We start from the raw sequence: 15,680 nt of genomic DNA, 5'->3' as shown, positions 1-15,680 counted from the left end.
ACTTAACTAAAGAGGCGAAGGAACTACTACAATGAAAACACAAAACAATGTTTCAAGAAATAAAAGAGAACACAAGTAAATGGACACTCATACCCTGTTCGTGAATTGACAGGATAAATATAATTAAAATGGCAATACTCCAAAAGCATTGCACAGATTTAATGCAATCTCTCTAAGTATATCCATGACATTTTTCAAAGAAGTGGATCACACACTCCTGATACTCATTTTGAACAATAATCACCCATGAATAACAAAGGCAATCCTGTGGAAAAGGAATATGGGAGGCATGACTTTTCCTAATTTTAAATTGTATTACAAAGCAATAGTTACTAAAACAGCAGATGGTCAGATCAATGGAATAGACGAGTATTCAGATAATGTTCCCCAGACATACAATCAACTAATCTTTGATAAAGGGGCAAGAAATCATAAATAGAGCAAGGAAAGCCTCTTCAGCATGTGGCATTGGCACAACTGGTTAGCCACTTGCAAAAAAGCAAACTCAGACCCCCCAGCTAACACCATGCACAAAGGTCAAATCAAAATGTATTAAAGACCTTGATATCAAGCCTGAAACCATAATGCATACAGAATAACACATAGTTAAACCACACCATGACATTAAGACTAAAGGCACCTTCAAGGAGGAAACAGCACACTCCAAAAAGACATAAATAGATGGGAATATACTAAACTGGGAAGACTCTACACCTCAAAGAAAATAGTTCCTAGGCTACAAAAGCCACACACAGAATGAGAGAAAGTAATCACCCAATACCCATCAGATAAGGGGATACTATCAAAAATATACAAAGTACTGAAAGAATTAAAAAAAATTAAAGATTTTTTGAATAACTGGAATTATTTATGTCTGCTTAGTGTGTATTTACCAGGAAGAAAGGGATTACATTGAAAAACCACATTTTTTCATTTGAATATCCTGCATTGAACTTTTTTTTTTTTCCTTAGGTCTGGACCTATAACTTTGCAGGCCCTTTCAGAAGCTAATAGAAGGCTATGGATGGAGGCCATGGATGGGAAAGAACCTGTAAGTTGCCTTAGAAACGAGGGAAGGCTCAACAATTAAGTTCATAATATAAAAATCTTCTAGTGATACCAATGGATATAGGATAATTTATTGTTAATTGAAACCCTGAATTTTAGAGCTATTGTTTTTTTTTAATATAATTTTTATTTTGATCATAGTGGCTTACATATTGTTGACAATAATATTTTAGGTACATATTTACATAAAATCAGGGGGGATTCCCATCACCAAATTGTCCTCCCTACACCTTCTTTTTTTTCCTACCTCCCATATCCTCTTCCCTCACCCCCAGGGTTGCTAGAATATGTGGTCCCCTCTGTATCTAGCCTACTACTTAGTAGTCTTGCACCTGTTTGGTCCTGGTGCCTCCCCATATTTCCCCCTCTAATTGGGTGTAAGGACTAGCTAGTTCAAGTTACGTGGTTTTATTTGAAGAAGAGAAAAGTAATAAACTGGGGTAAAAGTCTAATACACCGAAAATAAGCGAAATTCTTCTAGAGGCTCTCATCATCGGTTTGAGAGACGAAGGAGAAAAAGAAGATGAAACACTCCACCAGTAGAAAAAGAAGTGTCAAATATCCAGCGAGGACTCCAACAATAACAATAAGCACCACAAAAACACAAACAAAAACAAAACAAAAAAAAAACCCGCCATGGTCTTGATATAAGAAACATGACATAGCACATAAAGAAAGAACAGAAAGGAAGAGAAAAAATAAGTATAACTGGGGACAACAACTTCAATAATCACACCGAAACAGAGAAATTGACCAAAAAAATAGATAGGTAAATAATAATAATAATAATAATAATAATAATAATAAATGAAGATAAAATAATATATAAAAATAAACAATGTTTTGTGCTTTTTTTTTGGTTTTTCCCTCCTGCCCTGGCACAGTAAATATTGGGGTCATTCGAAAAGGAATTCACTTCGCCTAAGAGATATGGGGTTTCTCTGTCCTAGAGCTATTCTTTTATTTGTCACCACTTGTTAAACCAATGACTCAATCTGAGGTTCAGAAAGGACATAAAAAATCTGTCTTACTCTCATAATCTTGTTTATATGTGGCATCATATAGGCCTATAATACAGGTCTTTCTGGATTGCTCTAGTTTTAGACTACAATTTTGCCTATAAGGTACTCTCAATAAATTAAAACTTTTCAAAGCTTTTTAACATTAATATAACCATATATTGAATAATAGAAACTAAGGAAACAATTTATTCAAAATGATTTTGCTTCATTTTTTATACATAAACCTCCCCACATTTTAAGGATATAGTGGATGTTTTAGCAGTGCTAACCTGTATTTCAAGATGTACTTACAACTATATTTACAACACTGTTATATACAATATATGTGATACCATGAAAAGTTTAATAACTTTCAAAGAAAAAAAGGATAATCAGTCAGATATAATGGAAATGAATTATTCTCTACAGTATCTTTCTAGTAGTTTTTTTTTTTTTTTTTTGGTTTTTGGGCCACAGCCGGCATTGCTCAGGAGTTACTCCTGGCTGTCTGCTCAGAAATAGCTCCTGGCAGGCACGGGGGACCATATGGGACACCAGGATTCGAACCAACTACCTTTGGTCCTGGATCGGCTGCTTGCAAGGCAAACGCCGCTGTGCTATGTCTCCGGGACCTCTAGTAGATTTTTTTAAATGACAGTTGGAAAAACATATTCTTAGTGGTGGAATCTTAAAGTTCTATATTTGAATACTAGTTCTGCCATTAAACAGTTGTGTGACCTTGAAAAATTCAATCAACCCTTCGGAGAATCAGTTTTCTTCTCACTGTATGAACTTTAATAAACTGTATGTCACCTGCTTAATAAAGTTATTTTTAAAAAATCATGTGAAAGAACCCAGCCTGGATCGATTTCTGAGCACAGAGCATGTTTGCTGGGTTTACAGGACTGATCAAAAGTGCCCAGGATTAAATCCAGGTCTCATACATGCAAGTGTTTTGCTGTGCTACCTACCCAGCACGTGCCATATATAATTTTCACATCAAGGAAGAATATAGCTCCTGCTTCAGAGGTGGGTCGGGACGTACACACACAGATTCCTGCTGTTTTCTGCTGGGAGTCAGAAGGGCACAGAAGCAATCTTGGGCTATGCGGTTTCCAGCTGCCTGAGACTGGATTTCATCAGCATTCCGCCGATGATCCTGCCTGCTTCAGAGGTGGTTCGGAATGTACACACACTGATTCCTGCTGGTTTCTGCTGGGAATCAGAAGGGCACAGAAACCATTGGGCCATGTGGTTTCCAGCTGCCTGAGACTGGATTTCATCAGCGTTACTGCCGGTGATCCTGCCTGCTTCAGAGTGAGAGACAGAATTCAGGAACTCTGCTGGAACTTAGATGACGGCACCACATCTGCCTGTCTTCTGTGCTGTGCTCCATTCTCGGCCTGATTTCATCCTGTGTGTGGCTCATCTGCAGACGGCTTGCATTCCCTGGAGCCTTCCATGGAGGTGAGTTTACAAGCCCAGAAAGGGGAAGCTGCTGAATTCTGCTGGAACTCAGATGCCAGTACACCTATCTGTCTGTCTTCTGTGCTGTGCTCCATTTGTGGCCTGATTTCATCCTGTATCTGGCTTATCTGTGGACAGCTCGCTTTCCCAGGAACCTTCCCTGGAGGTGAGTTTACAAGCCCTGAAAGGGTGGAGCCAAAGGAACACGGTCTCTATGCTTCGCTTCCCGGCTGTGCACATCATTTAGCCAATGAATACAACCACAACACGTAGAAAAACCCACAATACAAGTGTGACAATGAGTAGCAACGCAGGCCAGTGCCAGACACAGAGAATGAAGATGGCAACTCTGATGACTTGAACATGACCAACCAACTAGTCAGTCTCTCACGTAAGGAGTTTAAAGGTGCAATATGGAAGATGTTCAAAGAACTCAAAGAAAGTATAGAAGAGAACACTAATAAGAATCAAGAGAATATGAAGATAGAAATCAGAAAACTCCAAACTGAAATTTCAGGTCAAATAACAGGTCTGAAAAACTCAGTAGATGAATTGAAGAAAAACATGGTTGAGCTTTCCCACGGGTTAACAGCAGCTGAGAATAGATTTAGTACACTGGAAGATGAGATGAATAACAACTCCATACAGCAGAAGAAATTGGAAAAAAGCCTTAAAGCAAATGATCAAACAATGGAAAAATTACTCAAAGAATGGGAAAAGATGAAAATAGAAGTCTATGATAAGCTCAACAGAAACAACTTAAGAATCATTGAAGTCCCAGAGACCCAAGAAGAAAATCTCCAGGAAGAATCAACGGTCAAGAACATCATTCAAGATAAACTCCTCTATAGAGCTAATGAATAATGCAATCAAATCCTGCATGCCGAAAGAGTACCAACTAAAAGACCCCAGAAAAAACACCCCAAGACACATTCTAGTCACAATGATGAATCCCACAGATAGAGACAGAATTCTGAAAGCATCAAGATTGAAAAGAGAAATTACATTCAAGGAAACATTTGAGATTTACTGCATACCTGTCACCGGAAACACTCATGGCCAGAAGGCAGTGGTGGGAGCTAGTGAAAAACTAAATGAAATAAATGCTTCGCCTAAAATACTGCACCCAGCAAAAGTCACTTTCAGGTTTGAAGGAACAATACATGGTTTCACAGACAAACAACAGCTCAGGAACTTTACAGACTCAAAACCATTCTTAAAAGAAAAACTGAACGGCCTACTTTAAGACAAGATTGACCAACAGACACTCCAAACTTCAATATAAAGATGGCACTAACTCCAGGACAAAGGGTAATCAGAAACTACTTTTTGAAACTATGCCACTGAAAATGAAAACCTGGAAGAAATGGATAAATTTTTGGACACATATAATCTTCCACAGTTGAATGAAGAAGATGTAGCATATATAAACACACCCATCACTATTGAGGAAATTAAGACAGTAATCAAATATCTGCCCAAAAACAATAGTCCAGGCCAGATGGATTTACTAATGAATTCTTTCTAACCTTTCAAGAGGAACTTCTACCAATCCTGCCAAGACTCTTTCATGAAATTGAAAAAAACAGGAACACTTCCAAATAGCTTTTTTGAAGCCAACATCACCTTGATACCTAAACCAGACATTGATTCTACCAAAAAAGAAAATTACCAAAAAAGAAAAACAAATATCACTGATGAATACAGATGCAAAGATCCTCAACAAAATCCTGGCAAATAGGATTCAATGCCTCATTAAGAAGATCATCCACTACGATCAAGTAGGTTTCATCCCAGGAATATAAGGATGGATTAACATCGTAAATCTGTCAACATAATACACAACATCAACAACAAGAATAATAGAAATCACATGATCATATGAATAGACACAGAGAAAGCATTTGATAAGGTCCAACACCCATGCTTGATCAAAACTCTCAACAAGATGGGAATGGAAGGAACCTTTCTCAATATAGTTAGGCCATCTACCACGAGCCAGAGGCAAATATTGTCTTCAATGGAGAAAAAATTGAAAGCCTTTCCCCTAAGTTCTGGCACAAAAAAAGTAGTTTCAAATGTTTCCTTGTCCTCTCTCACCACTCCTATTCAACATAGCACTGGAAGTACTTGCTATAGCGATTAGGCAAGAAAAAGATATCAAGGGAATCCAGATAGGAAAGCAAGAAGTCAAGCTCTCGCTGTTTGTAGATGACATGGTACTCTACTTAGAGAACTGTAAAGTCTCTATGAAATAGCTTCTAGAAACAATAGACTAATATAGCAAGGTGGCAGGCTAGAAAATTAACACACAAAAATCAATGGCCTTTCTATACACCAATAGTATTAAGGAATATATGGACATTAAGAAAAGAACCACATTCACAATAGTGCCACACAAACTCAAATATCTTGGAATCAACTGACTAAAAATGTGAAGGACGTATATAAAGAAAACTATAAAACTCTGCTTTAAGAAAGCTAAATAGCTAAAGCAATCATTGGGAAAAAGAATATGGGAGGAATTACTTTCCCCAACTTTAAACTTTACTACAAAGCAATAGTTATCAAAACAGCATGGTATTGGAATAAGGACAGGCCCTCGATCAGTGTAATAGGCTTGAATACTCAGAAAATGTTTCCCAGACATATAATCACCTAATTTTTGATAAAAGACCAATTATATTCTTGGTTTTTTTTTTTATCTAAAAATATATTAGGAGGCTCAGAATGTGGTTAGTGAATTCCTCAAGCTGGCTATTCCTTTCACTTTTAAAGATTGAAGGGTGAAGATAACTATTTGTGGAGAACAATTTTACAGTGAATGGCATTCATATCAACATCATTTTGTTGACATTTCAAAAATCTATTTTAAATAAAAAATTTTACTATAATTTTTATTTTGATCATAGTGGTTTACTATTGTTTACAATAATATTTTTGGTACATATTACATAAAATCAGGGGGGATTCCTATCACCAGTTTGTCCTCACTACACCTCCGTTTTTGTCCTATCTCCCATATCCTCTTCCCTCACCCCCAGGGCTGCTAGAATTTGTGGTCCCCTCTGTACCTAGTGTACTACTTAGTAGTCTTGCACCTGTTTGGTCCTGGTGCGTCCCTTATTTCCCCCTCTAATTGGGAGGCAGGACTAGCTAGTTCAAGTTACATGGTTTAGTTTGAAGAAGAGAAAAGTAATAAACTGGGGTAAAAGTCTAATACGCTGAAAATAAGCGGAATTCTTCTAGGGGCTCTCGTCATCGGTTTATGAGACGAAGGAGAAAAAGAAGGTGAAACACTCCATCACTACAAAAAGAAGTGTCAAATATCTAGTGAGGTCTCCAATAATAACGATAAGCACCACAAAAAAATAAAACCAAAAACCGCCATGGTCTTGAGATAAGAAACATGGCAGAGCACATAAAGAAAGAAAAGAAGAGAAAAAAAATAAGTACAAGTGGGGCAAAACTTCAATAACCACACCAAAACAAAGAAATCGATCAAAAATATATAGGTGAATAAAAATAATAATAATAATAGTACATGAAGATAAAAAAATAATATATAAAAAATAAACAGTGTTTTGTGCTTTTTGCTTTTTTTTTTTTCAGTCCTGCCCTGACACAGTAAATATTGGGATCATTCGAAAAGGAATTCTCTTGGCCTAAGAGATATGGGGTTTCTCTGCTCGTGGATTATATTGTCATGGGATCAACCATAGACTCTGTTCAGGATCATTTACTCTCCCGGTGGTGCTGTTTTGGTGTTGGGAAGGCTTCTGCTCCATCCAGGGTGATACAATTAGACCTCTGTATTTAGAGATCTCACTATCTGCACAATTTCAGAGGTTGACATTTAAAAATCTATTTTAAATAAAATTTTATCAATTTTATGTTGAATCAAAGCTAGATATCATAAAAAATCTGTTCATTTGATATAACCTATTCAAGGATAAACTCACAAAATATATAGGGTTTATTAATTTTTGTAACACTTTCGTAAAGTCATTTCAAATGCACTAATGATATTCACAGTTTGTTTACTTTTGTTTGAAAAGGCAAAAACATTTTAAAGGAGACTATATTTAAAGAATATATACTGTAAAAACTAAAACATATACTGTAACTTAATCATTTTAGAAATATTTAAATAATACTAGCCCTGAAAAGCATTATGGAAGAAAGAGGACTAGTAGATATATGCAGAACACTCCATCCCAAAAAACCTGGATACACATTCTTTTCCAATGTACATGGGTCATTCTCCAAAATAGACACATAAAACATACTTCCATAAAATCAAGAGGCTAACTTTGCTGACCACAAGATTCTGAAATTAGATGTGAACTACAAAGCTGCACAGAAGAAAAACTTTAACAATTGGAAATTAAACAACCTGCTACTGAACAACTAGTGGGTCCGATAAGAAATCAAAAAGGAAATCAAAACTTTCCTGGAAACAAATGATAATGAAGACACAAACTGCCAGAATATATGGGACACATTAAAAGCAGTCCTGAGAGAAAAAATTTACAAGCACACAATCTAGACAAGCACAATATACAAGCACACATCAGAAAGGAAGAAGGGGCATACCTGAATATCTTAATGACACAGCTCAAAAAATGAGAAAATTACAAAAAAGGAACCAAAAATAGGAAGACAGGAGGAAATAACAAAGCTGAAAGCAGAACTCAATGAAGTGGAAAACTAAAAAACTATTCAAAAGATCAACGAAGGCAGAAGTTGGTTCTTTGAAAAAATGAACAAGATTGATAGACCTCTGGGAAACTAACAAAGAAAGAGAGAGAGAAACTTGATAACTCATATTAAGAATGAAAAAGGAGAGATCAGTACTGATATGGTAGAGATCCAAAGGGTAATCAGAAGCTACTTTGAGAAACTCTATGAAACTAAAAATGAAAACCTGTAAGAAATGGATAAAATTTTGGTCTCTCATAATCTTCCATAGTTGAATGAAGAGGATGTAGCATATCTAAACACACCCATCACTATTGAGGAAATCAAGACAGTAATCAAATGTCTGCCCAAAGACAAAAGTCCAGTCCCAGATGGATTTACTAATGAATTCTTTCAAACATTTCAAGAGGAACTTTTGCCAATCCTGGCAAGATTCTTTCATGAAATCGAAAAAACAGGAACACTTCCAAATAGCTTTTATGAAGCCAACATCACCTTGATACCTAAACCAGACAAGAGATCCTACCAAAAAAGAAAATTACAGAGCAATATCACTGATGAATACAGATGCAAAGATCCTCAGCAAAATCCTGGCAAACAGGATTCAATGCCTCATTAAGAAGATCATCCACTATGATCAAGTAGGTTTTATCTCAGAAATGCAAGGCTGGTTTAACATCCGTAAATCTATCAACATAATACACAACATCAACAACAAGAAAAATAGAAATCACATGATCATATGAATAGACACAGAGAAAGCATTTGATAAGTTCCAACACCCATTCTTGATCAAAACTCTCAGCAAGATGGGATTGGAAGGAACCATTCTCAGTATAGTTAAGGCCATCTACCACAAGCCAGAGGCAAATATTGTCCTCAATGGAGAAAAACTGAAAGCCTTTCCTCTAAATTCTGGCACAAGACAAGGCTATCCTCTCTTACCACTCCTATTCAACATAGCACTGGAAGTACTTGCTATAGCGATTAGGCAAGAAAAAGATATCAAGGGAATCCAGATAGGAAAGGAAGAAGTCAAGCTCTCGCTGCTTGCAGATGACATGATACTCTACCTAGAAAACCCTAAAGTCTTTATGAAAAAGCTTCTAGAAACTATAGACTCATATAGCAAGGTGGCAGGTTACAAAATTAACACACAAAAATCAGTGGCCTTTCTATACACCAATAGTAATAAGGAAGAAATGGACATTAAGAAAACAAACAAAAAAAGTGGGCCCGGAGAGATAGCACAGAGGTGTTTGCCTTGAAAGCAGCCGATCCAGGACCTAAGGTGGTTGGTTCAAATTCTGGTGTCCCATATGGTCCCCTGTGCCTGCCAGGAGCTATTTCTGAGCAGACAGCCAGGAGTAACCCCTGAGCATCGCCGGGGTGGTCCAAAAACCAAAAAGAAAAAAAAAAAAAGAAAAAGAAAAGAAAAAAACCCCATTCACAATAGTGCCACACAAACTCATATATCTTGGAATCAACTGAGTAAATATGTGGATGTCTTATACAAAGGAAACTATAAAACTCTGCTCCAAGAAATACTAGAGGACATGGGGAAATGGAAACACATACCGCGCTCATGGATTGGCAGGATTAACATAATTAAAATGGAAAAACTCCCCAAAGCATTGTACAGATTTAATGTGATCCCTCTAAAGATGTCCATGACCTTCTTCGAAGAAGTGGATCAGGCACTTTTGAAATTCATTTGGAACAATAAACACCCTCGAATAGCTAAAGCAATCATTGGGAAAAGGAATATGGGAGGAATTACTTTCCCCATCTTTAAATTGTACTACAAAGCAATAGTTATCATAACAGCATGTTATTGGAATAAAGACAGGCCCTTAGATCAGTCGAATAGGCTTGAATACTCAGAGAATGTTCCCCAGACATACAATCACCTAATTTTTGATAAAGAAGCAAGAAATCCTAAATGGAACAAAGAAAGCCTCTTCAACATGTGGTGTTGGCAAAACTGGCTAGCCACTTGCAAAAAAATTGAATTTAGACCTCCCGCTAGCATCATGTATGAAGGTTAAATCCAAATGGATGAAAGACCTCGTTATCAGACCCAAAATTATAAGATACATAGAACAAAAATTGGTGAAAAGAAACACTCCAGACATTGAGACTAAAGGCATCTTAAAAGAGGAAACTGCACTCTCCAAGAAGTGAAAGCAGATATTAACAGATGGGAATATATTAAACTGAGAAGCTTCTGCACCTCAAAAAATAGTGCCCAGGATACATGAGCCCCCCACTGAGTGGGAGAAACTATTCACCCAATACCCATCAGACAAGGGGATAATCTCCAAAATATAAGAGGCACTGACAGAACCTTACAAGAAAAAACATCTAATCCCACCAAACGTTAGGAAGAAGAATTGAACAGACACTTTGACAAAGAAGAAATACAAATGGCCAAAAGACACTTGAAAAAAAGCTCCACATCACTAATCATCAGGGAGATCCAAATAAAAACATCTATGAGTTACCACTTCACACCCCAGAGATTGGCACACATCACAAAGAATGAGAACAAGCAGTGTTGGCGTGGATGTGTAGGGAAAGGAACTCTTATCCACTCCTGGTGGGAAGGCCATCTAGTTCAACTTTAATGGAAAGCAATATGGAGATTCCTCCAAAAACTGGAAATTGTGCTCCCTTACGACCCAGCTATACTACTCCTAGGAATATACCCTAGGAACACAAAAATACAATAGAAAAATCTCTTCCTTACACCTATATTCATTGCAGCACTATTTACCATAGCAAGACTCTGGAAACAGCCAAGATACTCTTCAACAGATGAATGGCTAAAGAAAATGTGGTACATATACACAATGGAATATTATGCAGCTGTCAGGAGAGATGAAGTCATGAAATTTTCCTATACATGGATGTACATGGAATCTATTATGCTGAATGAAATAAGTCATAGAGAGAAAGATGCAGAATTGTCTCACTCATCTATGCGTTTTAAGAAAAATGAAAGACATTCTTGCAATAATATCTTTCAGACATGAAAGTGAAACGAGCTGGAAGTTATATTGACCTTATGAAGCTGACCACAAACAGGGATGAGTTTAGTTAGAAAAATAACTACGTTTTGAACTATCCTAATAATGAGAATGCACGAGGGAAATAGAAAGCCTGTATAGATTACAGGCGGGGTTTGGTTGGGGAGGAGGTAGATTTGGGATATTGGTGATGGAATGTTGCACTGGTCATGGGTGGTGTTCTTTACATGACTGAAACCCAAACTCAATCATGTATGTAATAAAGTTGTTTAAATAAATATAATAAAGAATTTATTTAAAAATAACACGTCAGTGATGCCTGAAAGGCAGGATGCTTCACAGAGATCAGCACATTGCCTGTCCTGGGTATAGAATTATAGAAAATTCGAACCTCAGCATTTTTGTTTGTTTGTTTTTTGCGTCACACCCGCTGGTGCTCAGGGGTTACTCCAGTTTGTCTGCTCAGAAATAGCTCCGGGCAGGCACGGGGGACCATATGGGACACCGGGATTCGAACCAACCACCTTAGGTTCTGGATCGGCTGCTTGCAAGGCAAACACCACTGTCCTGTCTCTGTGTGCCCAAACCTCAGCATTTTGAAGATTATTGAGATATAATTATTGTGTGTCTTCAGAATGTGTCATGTGTATTATTTATATGGATTTTAAATTAGCCCATTCCTTCTAGAACTATAATATTTTTTTCTGCGTAAAAAGCTATTGTTATTATACAATATGTGATGATATGTTGAAGTATTTTATAGCAGAAAACACTAGTAAAATTCTGTAAATCAGTATTAGTAGTTTTCTGTTCCTTTGTGTGGTAATAAAAGTACGGAGAAAAATTACTTTAATTATATTAACAAAATGTCTAGTATGCATTTTATAACAGTCAGGCATCTGTGATGACTCTAAAGCTACTTTGTTGTCAACGATAAAGCATTTAACATTAAGTAAAAATCAATGTTTATAGTCACTAATGCTTTTGATTTTCTGTTTTTGTGAATTAAATCCTATTGTGAATTACCCAAAAAATAAATAAAATAAAATAATTTTTTGTGCTATAAAGAACCTAAAAAATACCCATGACATTCTTCAAAGAAATGAATCAAACAAGTTCATTTGGAAAGGTAAACACCCTCGAATAGCTAAGACACTCCTAGAGAAAAGGAAAGTGGGAGGCATTCCTTTCCCCAACTTTAAACTGTACTACAAAGTAATAGTTATCAAAACAGCGTGGTACTGGAATAAAGACAGACCCTCAGATCAGTGGAATAGGCTTGAGTTCTCAGACATTGTCCCCCAGACATGCAAATACCTAATTTTTGAAAAAGGAGCTAGAAATCCTAAGTGGGGCAAGGAAAACCTCTTCAACAAGTGGTGCTGGCAGAACTGATTAGCCACTTGCCAAAAAGCGAACATAGATCCCCAGATAACATTATGTATGAAGGTAAAATCCAAATGGATTAAAGACCTTGATATCAGAGCTGATACCATAAGGTATATAGAACAACACGTCGGTAAAACACTCTATGACATTTAGACTAAAGGCTTCTTCAAGGAGGAAACAGCACTTTCTAAACAAGTGGAAGCAGAGATCAACGGATGGGAATACATTAAACGGAGAAGCTTCTGCACCTCAAAAGAAATAGTGCCCAGGATACAAGAGTCACCCACCAAGTGGGATAAACTATTCACCCAACACCCATCAGATAAGGGACTAATATCCAAAATATACAGACCACTGACAGAACTTTACAAGAAAAAAACATCTAATGCCATCAAAAAATGGGGAGTAGAAATGAATATACACTTTGATTAAAAAAAATACAAATGACCAAAAGCACATAAAAAATGCTCCTTATCAGTAATCATCAGGGAGATGCAAATCAAAACACTGATGAGATACCGCCTCACACCACAGAGTTTGGCCCACATCACAAAGAATGAGAACAATCAGTGCTGGCGGGAATGTGGTGAGATAGGAACTCTTATCCACTGCTGGTGGGAATGCTGTCTAGTCCAACCTTTTTGGAAAGCGATATGGAGATTCCTCCAAAATCTGAAAATTGAGCTCCCATTTGACCCAGCTATTCCACTCCTAGGGATATACCCTAAGAACATAAGAATACAATACAAAAACCCCTTCCTCACATCTATATTGCAGCACTATTCACAATAGTGAAACAACCAAGATGCCCTTCAACAGACGAATGGATAAAGAAACTATGGTACATATACACAATGGAATATTATGCAGCCTTCAAGAGAGATTAAGTCATGAAATTTTCCTATACATGGATGTATATAGAATCTATCATGCTGAGTGAAAAGTCAGAGGGAGAGAGAGATACACGGAATTGTCTCACTCATCTATGGGTTTTAAGAAAAATAAAAGTCATTTTTGCAACAATCCTCAGAGACAATGAGAGGAGGGCTGGAACTTCTAGCTCACTTCATGAAGGTCACCACAAATTGTGGTGAGTGCAGCTATAGAAATAAATGCACACAGAATTACTATAATCATGTGAATGAATGAGGGAACTGGAAAGCCTGTGTGGAGTACAGGTGGGGGTGGGGTGGGATGGAGGGAGATTTGGGATCTTGATGGTGGGAATGTTGCACTGGTTAGGGGGGTGTTCTTTACATGACTGAAACCTTATCACAATTATTTATGTAATCAAGATGTTTAAATAAAGAAAAAAATTTTATCACAGAAAAAAGAAATATGAAAATAAGAAGTATATATTATTGAGGAGATATTATCTTTATTTTATGATTAGTTAAAGGTACCGCCAAAGTAAACTTTATGTCAAATAATTCGTTTCAGTATTTTTCATATTACTATCTTGATATTTCATATTACTCAGTATATGCTTATATTTATTTCATACATAGTCTTGAATTTTCAGGGAGAAACACCATGAATTCATTTTTGTGGTAAGAGGTCGAGAATGAAACATTTCAAGTTTAACATTAATGTTAATTACCTAGGTATACTTGAGAAAATCTATTCTCTATCCTTGCTCTCATGTTCTTTCACACCATGCTAAGTGTTCATATGTAAATATCTAAGACCTGTAGGCAACTAGAGTGAGCAGTATAAAATCTATTTGCTTTGAAGTAAGAAATGTAAGAGATCGTTATAGTATAGTAGATATTTATTGGGCTTTTTATTCTCAAAAATCTGAATACACATTCTTCTCCAGCACACTTGGTACATTCTACAACTAGACCATATGGTGGAACACAAAAAGCTTCAACAAAGTGAAAAGGACTGAAATCCGGATATTTCTTATGATAACTATTCCGTTGATCCGAGGTTTGTTTTTTTATTCCAATACCATGCCATTTTAATCACTACTCATAGTACAGTTTAAGTTGGGGACAGTGATCCTCTCATTTTTTCTAAGGTTTCTTTTAGGTATTTGGGGGTTTATTCTATATAAATTTTGCGAGTGTTTAAAATATTTCTTTGAAAATATCATGTGTATAGTTATAAGGATAGTATTGAATCTGAACAATGTTTTAGAGAGTATTTTCATTTTAATGGATCCCCATTGAAATTCATGAGACTGTACACTGGTTCAGCCTTCTTGAGAAACATTGTGGAGAATTCCTCAAAAATATGGAATTTGAGCTTGCATTTGACCCAGAAATACTGCTCGTGAGAATATACCAGGGGGCTCAAAAGCACAATGCAAAAAAGTCATCTGAATTACTATATTTATTGTAGCATTGTTCACACTAGCTAGTATCTGGAAACAATCCATTGCACAAGAACAGAGTGTAATTCTTTATGACTATGCAGCCATGATAAAAAACCAAGTCCTACAATCTGTTTATACATGATAGACTTGGAGCATTGAGTTCACTCGTGTTGAGTGAAATGAGTCAGAAGGTAATTGTCAACAAATGATCACACTGATTTGTGGCATATTAAAAGACTTAGTATGAGAATAATACCAAAAGGCAATAAAAACTTATGCCAGGAGTACTGGGCCATAGTAGGGTTGGAGGATAGGTGTATTTTTTTGTCCTGTCTTGAGGTTTCTTTTCTCAGGTCTTTGATCTGGGCGCCATATATAATACTCCACTTGCTATAATCCAACCCCAGGATAATAGATTTTGGAATAGCTTTTCCCCGTGAAATAACCCAAGGCCAGCATAAGAATGAAAAGCATGGGGTTGGGCGGATTTCAATCTGATAATTTCAAGACTGCCAAACCAACCTCCCTTTATTCACCAGCTCCATTACAAACCACAGTGGTAAGGGTAGAGAGTGACACACAAATAAACCTATCTTTAGCTAATCCAGTCAGTGTGGGCCTCTATATGTCCAAAGGGTTGGGTGTCGGGGAAGCAGGAGGCTGGGAATTCTTTGTTTTGGATAAAATAAGGTTTAATCTAATAGT

General features: G+C 36.7%; 1 protein-coding gene across 1 annotated transcript in view; it reads left to right on the top strand.

The window, feature by feature from the left end:
• Window positions 1–15,680, top strand: part of OPHN1 (oligophrenin 1) — a 354,031-nt gene that overhangs the window by 125,189 nt on the left and 213,162 nt on the right. Inside the window, exon 12 of the mRNA XM_049767407.1 lies at window positions 973–1,051. Within this exon, the coding sequence (XP_049623364.1) occupies window positions 973–1,051 (79 nt within the window). The remainder of the gene's footprint in view (window positions 1–972; window positions 1,052–15,680) is intronic.

Source organism: Suncus etruscus, chromosome X (assembly GCF_024139225.1).
Source record: "Suncus etruscus isolate mSunEtr1 chromosome X, mSunEtr1.pri.cur, whole genome shotgun sequence".
Lineage (NCBI taxonomy): Eukaryota > Metazoa > Chordata > Mammalia > Eulipotyphla > Soricidae > Suncus > Suncus etruscus.
The sequence above is the reverse complement of the archived record's forward strand: the minus strand, read 5'-3'. Positions and strand labels throughout refer to the sequence as shown.